Here is a 12,697-nt window from a genome sequence, read left to right on the forward strand (position 1 = left end):
TTTTTTATATATATATATAATATATATATAAATGTTCTCTGATTTTGCTTATTTATAAGCATGCTGCATATTTAGAATTGATGAGTTGAGCTATAACTTCTGTTCACTGGAGAGTGTAGTGCAGACACTTACTGTGTAATTATATATATATTAATCTCCTTTCACAATAAGAGTATTACAGTAAGAATGTTGTATAATGTATTTTATAGTATATGACATTACTCCCAGTTCTGATAACTTCTGTGAAGCCCATCTTTTACAAAAATAAAGCTTACATTAAAGTTCTCGCTTATTTAATTCTCAACATAGAAATAGTTAAGTAATGAGTTATTTTTTATGGTCTTGTAATAAAAACAGTTCAGTGAAATGTGTAAGCAACATTTCCAGAGGTGCCAAGGAACTTTGATTTATCATGTTCTATTTTTGTTTTAGAGGTTTTAGCATCTAGTGACAGATTTACTGTAATAAAGTAGTTAGTTCATTAAGATGTCATTGCTCTAGGATTAAGAATATTCAGTAGTACCTGTGTATGTCTGGTTTTTATTGATAACTTGAACACTTTTATTCCAGTAAGTTGGTTTCTTGTGTGAACCTTTGATGAAAAACATAAACTGGCATACCTATAGTAGAATGTTGAAGCAGATTGAACTAGAATTGCTTTGCGTATTAACTTTAAAGATAATTTAGTTAGTCTCCATTCAGTAAAGCTAAGGTTAACAGTGCAAACTGATGCTCTAAGAATCTGTATGAGCTGATCTATGAAAATGCAACTTTTTCTGAACAGTCAACATCAGTATTTAATATAACTAGAATAGCTGCATAATAGTTTTTCCCCTTAGATTACATATTCCAATCAAGTGTCTTTTGTGTGTTTTGGTGTGTTTTCTGATTTCTTACTGGTTTTCTATGGTGTTTTTTTGGGTTTTTTTGGTTTTTTTCCCCCTCCTTTTTTTTGTCTGGGCAATTGGTTACAGAAACCTAATCAGTACAGCTGTGTATGCAGTATCATGTGCATGGGCAATCTTAATACTGAAGAATAACTATTTCCTCCTTCCCTCCACCCACAAAGAAAGAAATGGAACAGAATTCTAGTATCAATAGTTGTATACCAACTTAATTGTAGACTTTACCTGTTTCATGCGTGCACTTCACTTATTTATTTTCAGATATAATGTATAATGATTTCATTTCTTTCCCCCTCATAGGTTTAAAGAAAACCGTAAAGATGATATTTGGCTCGTAGATGTGAGTATATGAGAAAAATGGGAAGACCTGCTAGTGGAAATCAAAACACAATGTACAATGCTACACTCTGTAGTAAGGTTGCTTCGTCGTTTGGAAAATCATTTGTACATGATGGAGAAAAAATTACATGACAGTAATTCTTCTGACAGGGTGGCTAAGCAATCTGTCTATATTGTTCAGGATGAACCAGGAATTAGACTGAGTACTGGATGCAGACTGGCTTCATCGTGTATTTTATTCTTTAAAAAAGGAAAGCAGATTACCTTACACTTAAAGTCAGGAAGTGATAACCTCCATGCAGAATTTTTACAATTCCATTCTCTAGTTATGCTGGCTAATTTGTGTTCTGGATGTTCAGCACTACAATATCAAATATATGAGAGACTTCTTTTACCTTTCTAACATATTTGGAAAGATTCAGTGCTCCTTATTTCAGAAGCAAGGAAAAAGATTGAGCTTGTTTGAGAATGAGATAAAATTCTTTTTAGACCACCCAAATATGAACTCTAATTCCCAAATTATATAGTTCAAATTTGTGATTTTTTTGAGTGGGGAAAACTATATATACTGATCCAGAATTAATCAGTACTGTATAGGAAAATATAATCCAGCTTTGTGAAGTTGTAACCTGATTTTGTTATACCAAAACTTTGATATCTTTCCTATTAATTTCACTGAGATGTTGCAGCAAGACATAGACAGAAAGACAAAATGAAGTCTTGCAGCACTGCTTGGCCCTGTGAAAACGAGGTCAGTTTTACAGTGTGCTTGTATAAAAGTGGTTGCTGAAGGACTAAAATTGAGAGGACAGCTTGGGGAAGTATGTAGATAGATAGATATGTATATATCTCCCTTCCTTTCAAAGAATAATGTTCCCAAATAAATTCATATTCCTGATTAGATTGACTACATGAGCTTTTAACTTTCAAAAAAAGAATAAAATATTCTGAATTTTACGAAACAGTCTATTCTAAAATAAGAAATTGTATAATAGTACAGCAATTTAATCTATTATTTTCAAATTTTTGCTTTCAGATTAAAAGTAGCACCAAATCATAAAAACTCTGTTTGTCACTCCAGCTTTGTAATTAACTTGCAGTTTTATTAAGACCTAAAGAACACTATGACTGGAAAAGAAGCCTTGCTAACTTATTTGAGGGTTAATCATAGAATCAAATTCTCTTAATTATTTCTCTTCATTACTTACCTTTCCACCCCCCAAATCAAATGTATTTGCTTCTCAGTTTTATGCACCTTGGTGCGGCCACTGCAAGAAACTGGAGCCTGTGTGGAATGAAGTGGGCATAGAAATTAGAAACATGGGCTCTCCAGTAAAAGTTGGGAAGATGGATGCAACTTCCTTTTCTAGTAAGTATGATTTGGTTAGAGATAATTTCATATCAGCATCTGTTTTGAAACGGTTCTTAACTTTTTTTATTAGTCATTCTTATTGTTTTGTATCATAGCAAAAGTATGAAAACAGTCACTGGAGAATAATTTCCTGATCTTTTTCTTTCTCAAAGTGACAACATGCTGTAGTATGCGTTTTTTATCACGCTTGGCTCTCCTTGTATAGGGAATTCTTCCTGACAAATGGAAGGTGAAAGCTTTTTAAAGATAGACTTTTGATATGCTTCTTAGTGTTCCATTATACAAGCGTCTTTATGTACTGTGTCTCTTGACAGCATCCAATTTTAGGTTCCCTGTATTACTGTTGGACAAGTGCTTGTGTTCTTGCTGTTATTCTTTCCAGGTAATCAGTCCTTACTTAAGATGTTACACCAAAAACCAGCTGAAATCACTGAAGTCATTACATCAATGTTGAGCCAGTTTCTCTCCGTTTCCCTGTAAATGTCTTATCGAAGAACCAATTTCAGCTATTTTAAAGCTTTCATTTTTGATGATGACTTTCATATGTACTGAACTTTTCAGAGAAAACCCAAAACTTTAGGTATTCAGAGAAGTGGTTTGGGTAGACAGGAGAGGGTTGTTGCGTGCTTAACAGTATTTTCTTAGTTTTAGTCTGCTTGTTTATTGTCATTTCACTTAAATATCCTCCTGATTCAACACAGATTTAAGAGGGAAAGCATAGGGAGCAGTGGGGGCCAAGTAGGGTCTGTACGTGATAAAACTCTGTTAATACATGTAATGTTTTTAGTTAATACCCATTGAAACTGATTATTTAGAATTGTTATATTTGCATAAAATATTATGCAGAATACTTTTTTTTGACTGATATTCCAGTTTTTCTGTGCTTACATATAGCAGAGTTTGGTCTTTTGATATCAAGATGATCTTGTCTCAAACACCAATTTATTTTGTGTAGCTTTTTCTGTAAAACCACGTAAGTTTGACCTCCTATTTCATCTTAAAGATACTTACTTGCTAAAGTAAAATAAGTTTGAAGAATTAAAAGGTTCAAGATTATGCAGTCAGATAACTTCAAAATTTGCAATAGATTTAGTGGATCTATGACATTCCAATCATGTATGTCAAATCCTAAATCATCTAAATTCAATAAACTCTGTTACTAAACTTCTGTATTTGATATATCAAATTTTTGTATTTGATACCTACAATAGAATTGGTACTTTGCTTTTGTTCTAAAATTCAGTTGTGCATATTTAAAAATTACTAAAAACTGTGAGGGTTCTTTTGTGCCCTGAAAATGTTTTTCTTCTCAGATTTCTTATCAGTTTTATGAAGAATAGAGTCTGATAAATCTTTTGAAGTAGTTTCAGGCTTTTATTTTGAAAGTGGAAATTTTACAACATCTGGGTATGAAAAGCTCAGTCAAGTCTGCTTAATGTATTCCTAATCTAAAGATTCTCTGAAATCAAAGTAATTCAGTCTTGAGAATATCAAAAGGAAATGCAGCTGGGAAGACATGTCTGACTAGGAAGGAACATGAATGGTTGGCTCTGCATAGTTTCTGTTCCTAATTGGAATGTGAAGTAGTGTGAAAAATCTGAACTTTGAGTGGCTTGTCATCGGAGAGTTGAGATCACAACTGAACATACAAAGCGTCCAGTAAGTGTTACCCTTGGTAGCGGTGTGGAACGAAGACACAGCAGGTATATCAACAGAACAGTGACTTTATGTGGTATCTGCTGAATTTTCATGGGAGTTAGCCTCAGAAGTCCACTAAGTGTAATCAGAATAGAAATAAATCACAGCTGGGGCTAGCCTAGTTGGTGCTGTTGGCTTATACTGTATTCTTTGTATCAGCAAGTGAAGATGATGATGTAATTAAGTCAGAGTCAGTCACTTCCATGACAATGAGAGGATTTTGGTAATCTCCATGGCTGTAATTAAAAAAAAAAAAAAAAAGTCTATTTTATAGTTCTCTTGACTGTGCTCAAGAACTGTACAAGGAGAAATTAGCTGCCTGTCGACAGATCTCGTGGTGGAATGTTCTAATACACCTTGTAATGAATTCTAGTTCTATGTACAGCTACAGAGAGAGAAAAGAATCAGAATCAAATTGATCCTAGTATGCATATTTCTTAGATCAGTCTCTTTTGACTAAGATGCTGGTAGGTGAGCTACTAGTTTTATTTGTAGTTCTGCACAATTAGGGTTTTGATCCAGGCAAACAACTGTAGGGTCACAATTTCTAAACTGTTACTCAGAGCCCTGCACACAAGTCCTCCCACATGTGCTGCTCTGGCATGTGGTTGGTAGCTTCAGAATCTTTTTGTTAAAAGGATTGAATCTTCGTGCATTTTGAGTGCAGGGGTTCTTTTTCAGTAGGGAATTGCACAAGCATTGTCATAATTTTAGACTTTTTTTAGCCTTTTTGAAGAGTACTTAGTTTAACTTTTGGAAAACACTGAATTGTCTGGAAATAGTATAGTTTAAGGTGGCAGTTGCTATGTACACAACTGGAAGGGAGGTTGCAAATTGTATTTCTCGAATTGATGGGAGCAAGATACAAGATTTTAAACAAACATGAGGTGGGGGGAAAAGTTCTGCAGTTGTCTTGCTTTTTACTGCTTTAGTAAGCAGCAGGTGAGTAACTGATTGCTTAGTGTCTATTTCTTGTGAAGTTGATGACTATAGACCTTTACCTCTGCAGATTATACTTTAAAAACTACTTTTTTGTAACTACAGTATGATACTGCACTTTTGTATGTTACCTATTAGTGTAGCATGAGTAGTTAATTGTCTTATATTTCTTTTCAGTATTAGTATTTACATCTCTAAATCCATGACGCTTAATTCTTGCCTCTGATACTTCCATGCAATTGTATGTGCGTATTAAATGCCTACTACCTTTTGGCTTTGACCAAGTATGTCTATTTAGAGGATTCTCATGCCACTTAACTTGTGGCATATGAATTGGGAGCCTATGCTGGAACCCTGCAGTACCCCAGAAAGAGGTCCAAAACTTAGTGATGTGGCTTCATAACAGCAGCTTCTTTAAAGCAAGTAAAATATTTCATCCTGAACTAAGTGGTAGATTTTTTGTTTATTTTATGTGACTCAAATAGTAAACTATGTTTCAAGATTAAGGTAGGAGAGCAAGAAAGTCTGGGTTCATTTTGACATTAACACGTTTCTTTCAGGTATTGCATCTGAATTTGGAGTGCGAGGCTATCCAACAATTAAGCTGTAAGTTGATGCTTCCCATTAAATTTGTAACAGGTACCTAAATTTGTAACAGTTACCTACCCTACCACTAGTTTCATGACAGTAAAAAAAAAAAAAAAAATCAAAAAAAATCTGTGTTTTCCGATTGAAAATCAAAAAAATCCCAAACAAACCGCAAAAAAGCCCCAAAGTGAAAACAAAGATAAATACTCCACCACTGAATATTGACACTATCTTTGATTTCTACTGGACTGTTTTGCTTTGAAGTTCAGTAATACCAAGCTTCTTATTTAGAAACAGAACTCTTATTAAAGGCAGGTTAGCAAATTTGGAATTAATTTAACTACTGTTTTCTATGCAACTTTGTGTGTGTCTATATTTTACATATATAGATATATGTACTAAATTACTGTTAAAAGGAATTTCATGGACCAGTTGATTTGACACCTTAAGAGTGTTTCAGTCAGTATGTGCATAACTGAGTCTTTCTGTTAATGTTTGTGAGTTGCTGATTGTGTTTTCTTATTTTTAATTGCCTCTCTCTTCACTGCACCTGAAAATCTTACTTAATTTACAGTAGTGGTTACTATATAGGGTGAAGTGTGAGAGCAGTTGTTTGGCAAGAGAAGTGTATGTAGATTTCTTTTTTCTTCACCTAATTAAAAAAGATCAATAGAGGACAACATGTATAGAAAAATACCAGTCCATAATGGTATTACATGTAGCATCATAGAATCATTTAGTTTGGAAAAGACTCTTAAGATCATTAAGGCCAACCCTTAACCTGACACTGCAAAGTCCACCACTAAACCATGTCCCTAAACACCACATCTACATGTATATAGTCCAGTACAAGGTCATGTTAAATAAAGACTTGGTAGTTTTGAGTACTTTTTACTGTGAATATACTGGGTTTGCTAGCAGGTTATTGTCTAAGCAAATAGTATTCATAATTATATTATTCAAGATGTATTATTTGTCAAGTTAGTTTTCTCAAAAAGGCAACAGATGTTTAGCTTATTAATCTTTAAGCATGAAAAACTCTTGGCATATAGAGACATAGAAAATGGATTGGTTTTTTTCCTGTGAGTTTCCTAAACCCCTATGGATTTTAAAGAAAACCTGTTAGAATTTGTAAAACTTTCTTGAATATTGTAATGCAAGTATGCTGCATCCCCTGTCAGCAGAGTACAGTCAACTGGCCAACACTTATGGACACTTAATTTAGTACATAAATTCAGAAGGTTTTGGAGGTAATTTGATACTTTTCAATTATAAATAACCATTAAAGAAGTTAATACATTTGTCTTTTACAAGGACTAATCCCTAAGTGGCCTAAATGCTGTATGTTTGCTGTTTGGTTTGGGTGTGTGGGATTTCTTGTGTAGACAGAAGCAAGTCCAAATAACTTGTGTGTTTACAAAGTAAAGGACCTGCTATGCACTATAAAAAAAAATCGTAACAGAATGTTAATTATTTTTAAGTCAGTAAATCAGAGATCGTGTAAATAAGTTTTTACTCCATAATTATTGAGTTTTGTATTTTGCAGACCATGCCTTTTATCCGACTGTTTGAAAAATTATCTTGCTTTTTGCTTGCCAAAAGGTGACTGTAATAAACATGTGAAGATTGAATAATTTCTACATATGCAGGTATAGTTTAGTTGATTTCAATTCTGTTCTTTTTTTTTTCTTTCCTATTTATGTAGCTTAAAAGGTGACCTGGCATACAACTATAGAGGACCTAGAACTAAAGATGATATAATTGAATTTGCTAATAGAGTAGCAGGGTAAGTATACTCTTCTGTGAGGCTGGTTCTGGTGACTTAAAACTTCTGTAGGGTTTTGAGGTGGGCCAAAAATAAATCTATTTAGAAAAGAACAAGACATTGACATGAAGTTAAAAACTATATGTACTATACATGAGGTTGCATGAGACTGGTGGTGCATGGCATGAAGGTAAGTAGAGACTGGCTAGTCACAATCTCTTCTTTACAGTGCAAGGAGGTAAGGACTTTTCAAAGTAGTGGGAACTATGAACAAATGAAACTCATTGAAGCCAGAAACAAGAACACTGACCTAAATGTTGGCTGATAAGTAGACACCGTTACTAAGGCAGAATATGTTTAATACTCAAAAGTTATCTTAAAAATATCAGTTTAATATGTGCTGATTAATCTGAAAAGTTATGGCAACTGGCAACATAAGAAAATGGCTTTTACAGTTTCTGTTGGCTTTTTCTTCCTTCCCTACAGTGGACTGTGACCTCAAAATGTTATAGACAGTAACCTTTGGGGAGGAAAAGGAAAAGGAAAAAAAAAATCTATTTCGTAGCTTCATTCTTAGATATAATTAAGCATTCATATAGGTACGTAATATTAATTATTGATCAGAATTATGTAGTTTGGGAATATCAGTAATCTGATATTCAGTGATCAGAATTATGTAAAATTATTTCTAACTGCTGTGCTTGGATTCAGAATTTCTCTCTCAAATGATTAAGACCTTATTGTGGCTGGGGAGACCTTACTATGGCCTTTCACTGTTTAAAGAGGGCTTAAAAGAAAGACAGAGAAAGACTTTTTATCAGGGCCTGTACTGACAGGATAAGGGGCAATGTTTTTAAACTGAAAGAGAATAGATTCAGACTGGACATAAGGAAGACATTTTTTGATATAAAGGTGTTGAAACACTGGTGCAGGTTGCCCAGAGAAGCTGTGGAAACCTCAACCCTGGAGGTGTTCACGTTTTAGTTGGGTGGGGCTTTGAGCAGCCTGATCTAGTGGAAAATGTCTCTGCTCATGGTAGGGGAGTTGAAACTAGATGATCTTTAAGGTCCCTTTAACCCAAAGCAATCTGTGATACTGTGGCCAGTAAGTGGTATGTGCGTTTATATCATAGCAGCATTTTGTACTAAGATATTTATTTCAAATTTAAGTATGCTATTTGAGGAACATAATGAGTTTATTTTTGGGGGGGATTTTTTTATGCTTTTAGTTGAAATTGAAATAACTTGAAAAATTAAATGAATTTGCATTGGGGAATTTAGTTTAAAAAAAACAAAACAAAACACAGCACAGTAAATTATGACACTTTTTGGGGATATTTATTTGTTTGGGTTTTGCAGCTTGCAAAAACTGAGATTTTTCTTTCGCTTTTTTTCCCTCCCAGACCTCTTATCAGGCCACTTCCTAGCCAGCAGATGTTTGAGCATGTGCGAAAGAGGCATCGTGTACTTTTTGTGTACGTTGGTGGTGAATCTCCGTTAAAGGTTTGAAGCTTGATTAAATAAAGTTACTTGTTTTGGCTATTCACAGATGTAGTTTAAAATATCTTCTGTGAAGTTCAAAGAATGAAATGCATGCTTGTAATAAATTCTCATTCTTTTTTTACATTTATTGAACTGTTTTTACAATCTTGTGTCATAAACATATTTTCTAATTACACTTTGAAGATAAGGTACGTCACAAAACTTTTGTTTGAAGCATACTAGAAGTTAATAAATTAAAACAAACATTGTTTCTGTTTTTGCAGGAAAAATATATTGAAGTTGCTTCAGAACTAATAGTTTATACATACTTTTTTTCTGCCTCAGAAGATGTGCTGCCTGAGGTAAGCTGTTTCAGTTTCTATTGTTTCCTCAGAAATAATGTATTTCTCCTCATGTATGTAATTTTACTGTTTTGATGGCAGAGAGATGGCTTCGTACAATACATTTGGCTTTGATAAATTTCAAACTAATTATAATGAAAAATTTTTTTCATCTATATGGTTAAAGAAATCAAACTAAGTTTCAATCTGTCTTTGCTTTGAATGGGCCAAATTACTTGTTCAGTAATGTTAATAAAATTAGGGATAAGATATGCAGAACTCAATGTGGGCAATACAGCCTGCTCAAGAAGGTAGATACTTTTTTAGCCAATGCAAAGCCTCTGTTGCTTCTGTGTGATCGTTTCACCCACAGGTAAGACCATGTGGTCCTGCACTCACTCCCCCCACCCAATGAGATGGGAAGAAAATCACAGCAAAAGTGTCATGGATTTAAAAAATGAGGACAGGAATGGCTCACTCACCAGTTATGGTCATGGGCAAAACAGACTCAACTTGGGGAAGAAAAATCAATTTAATTTGTTACCAATCATCCGACATAACAACCACATCTTAAGACACCTTCCCCCCACACCTCCCTTCTTCCTGGGCTTGAGTCACTTCACTCCCCATTTCTCTACCTTATTCCTCCCCAGCAGCACAGGGGACGGGGAATAGGGGTTGCAGTCAGTTCATCACACGTTGTTTCTGCTGCTCCTTGTTCCTCAAGGGGAGGACTCCTCACACTCTTCCCCTGCTCTAGTCTGGGGTCCCTCTCACAGGAAACCGATTAAAGCATCAGTCTGCAGGAGGATCAGGTGATCTGCTCTGCTGTCTGCAGAATTCTTCTGTGGCTCTTTTCCATGGAAGACGCTGTAACAAGGAAATAATTTACAGTTAGTCACAAGGGTGGAAAAAATTGCTATTACTGTTTTTAGTTTAACCATTGTTGTTTGTGTTGAAGCAAAATCAAGCGGTGTTTCCATTTATTGTTATCTCCAAGTGGGACCTGAGTCTGATAACACGACTCTGAAATTAGATTGGTGATTAGTGGAGTGAGAACTAGCATAATGTATTTTTTTTATGTACCTGCATTCTCCAACATCGTAAGTAGAACTGACCTCAATATAAATAGTATATTGTTAGATTTCCAGAAGCCTTGTATCAAAAACTACCTCAATTTGAATATTGCTATTTGCACCTCAGCCCTATCTGAGCAAGAAAAGTACTGTTCACTAATGCAGTGGAAAAGGCTGGAACACTTTGAGATTCTGTGGTCAGTGATGCGAGCAGTGAGCTGTTTTTCCCACCAAATGTATTTTCTCACAAATGTCATTGAAATCAGAGTAGTGATGGTATGCCATATTCCACGGAGAGAAGCAAAACTGTTATGAAATGACTGCTTGCTAGTTGTCATACGAAGCCTCATTGCAGTATTCACTGTTAGGCTTTGTTTTTTCACCTTAGGTAATCTTGTTCCAAACTTCAGGCATCTTTTGCAAGCCACAAGCTGTAGATGGACTGATTTGCCTTTTGAGAATGTTGAACTATGTTTTGAGCAAATAGGAGAATAAAGCATCATCTAGAACTACCTTTGTCTTGCCCATTCATGTGAGCTGATACATTGTCAACTTTTTACATTTATTTCCAAGAAAGATAATTCAGAATGATTACAGAAGGCATGTTATTTGGAAAAGCACTCAGGATACGATTCTTATGTTTCCCAAACATATCCGTAAATTAGACAATTCAGCTAACATCATCATCATAACTGAGCTTATGATAAGTCCTTTCTTAAATACTCACAAATACTATTAGAATTTTAACTTAGAACGGTAGCAAGCAGTAAGGAGTAGATGCAGTATTTCTTCTGTGGCAGTTTACTGAAAACATGAGGTGAGTAAGATTCTTTTAAGTTTCCAGGGAAAGGTTTCTGCATCGTGTATTTTTTGAGTGTTGCTGGCCATCCTAAATACCACGTTTAGAATGGTAATGCATGCATTAATTGTCCTGTTTGCCTAAATTAGGGCTATTTGCAGCCCTGTCTGCTGAAGCTGTGTCTTTGTATTCCCGTCAGCCTGAACCACAGGAAATAGCCCAGGTTTAATGAGATATGTTTTCAATGTTAGTATTTTACTATATCATTGGCTGACCGTTTAGTAGAATTAATGGTATGACAGGTATGCTTGCAACAGCACAAGTTGGAAACAGAAAGCATGACTGATAAAACCCTCAAGTTATGATCTTCTATCTAAAGTTCATGTCTGACTGATAAAATAGTCTTCATGCTACTGCAGATACTAGTAAAAATCCTGCTTCATTTTAGTATGTGGAAGCTGATAAATTTATTTTAGTAAATGTAGACAGAAAACATTTAAATGTACTTTGACATTTTCCCCATGAACTACATTTCCACACTGTTATTTTTTTGTTTGTTTGCTTAAAAAATCTTTTAATCTTCCATGGATTAATTGAAAACCATGTCTCTTTCAGTATGTGACATTGCCTGAATTGCCTGCTGTTGTGGTCTTCAAAGATGGAACTTACTTTGTTTATGATGGTAAGTAAAAGTGGACATTGCTTTACGGCAAGATATCTAAAGTATATATGGAGAAACTGAAACAGTTGGGATTTTTTTAAAGGTTGTGTTGGGGTGCTGGGAAATTCCCCAATTTTATGATAAATAACGGCTCTTTCGTGAAGGAGAAGAGAAAAAACTTAGTAGTTCTTACTGAACAAAATGCATTTGTGAAGGAATTGGTTTTAGCAGTACGTGAGTAGAAGTGATGATGTTTGCTCTGCAATATCAGTAAGATTATTATTACTTTGCTGGCATTAATGCACTTAGAAAAAATCCCTTCACTCACTGTCCAAATTCATGATACGCAAAATAGAAGAAAGCTCTTAGTGAAGAGGAGTCACTCATAAGATGAATTTAAAGTTCCAAACAGTTAATCACATTTTGTCTAAGTGCTCTTCCTGACAGTCAGATTCTCTTCAAGTGACTCAATTGTTTTTCAGTTGTGTACTCTGCGCAGAGATTTCATAAAAGGGTCCAGTTTGAGCTTTTTGTGCCTTGGCAATGCAGACGGTATACTTTTAGTAAAGCAAGCCTTCCTTCAAAAACTGTGAAGGAACAGGAAACTGATTCTGCCTCCATTCCCGGTATTAAAATTTGGAGGGCCTCAACTGATAACTTGGAGCATATGTGGCTTTCACATTTGTGTTACTTGGATATGGTCCTATGGGTCAGGATTAAAGGGAAGGCAGGG

At 34.9% G+C, this 12,697-nt stretch overlaps 1 protein-coding gene across 1 annotated transcript; it reads left to right on the forward strand.

Annotated features, from left to right (window-relative positions):
* Positions 1–1,205: 1,205 nt before the first annotated feature.
* Positions 1,206–11,985, forward strand: LOC114818695 (protein disulfide-isomerase TMX3; the record flags this gene model as incomplete). The annotated part of the gene is made up of 7 exons (XM_029085685.1): positions 1,206–1,245; positions 2,490–2,613; positions 5,814–5,859; positions 7,547–7,627; positions 9,009–9,108; positions 9,372–9,449; positions 11,919–11,985. Coding segments are annotated over 7 exons (536 nt in total), but the record flags the coding sequence as incomplete, so codon positions are not given.
* Between the last annotated feature and the right edge of the window lie 712 nt (positions 11,986–12,697).

This window comes from Antrostomus carolinensis, unplaced genomic scaffold (genome assembly GCF_000700745.2).
Source record: "Antrostomus carolinensis isolate BGI_N321 unplaced genomic scaffold, ASM70074v2 scaffold26226, whole genome shotgun sequence".
Classification (NCBI taxonomy): domain Eukaryota; kingdom Metazoa; phylum Chordata; class Aves; order Caprimulgiformes; family Caprimulgidae; genus Antrostomus; species Antrostomus carolinensis.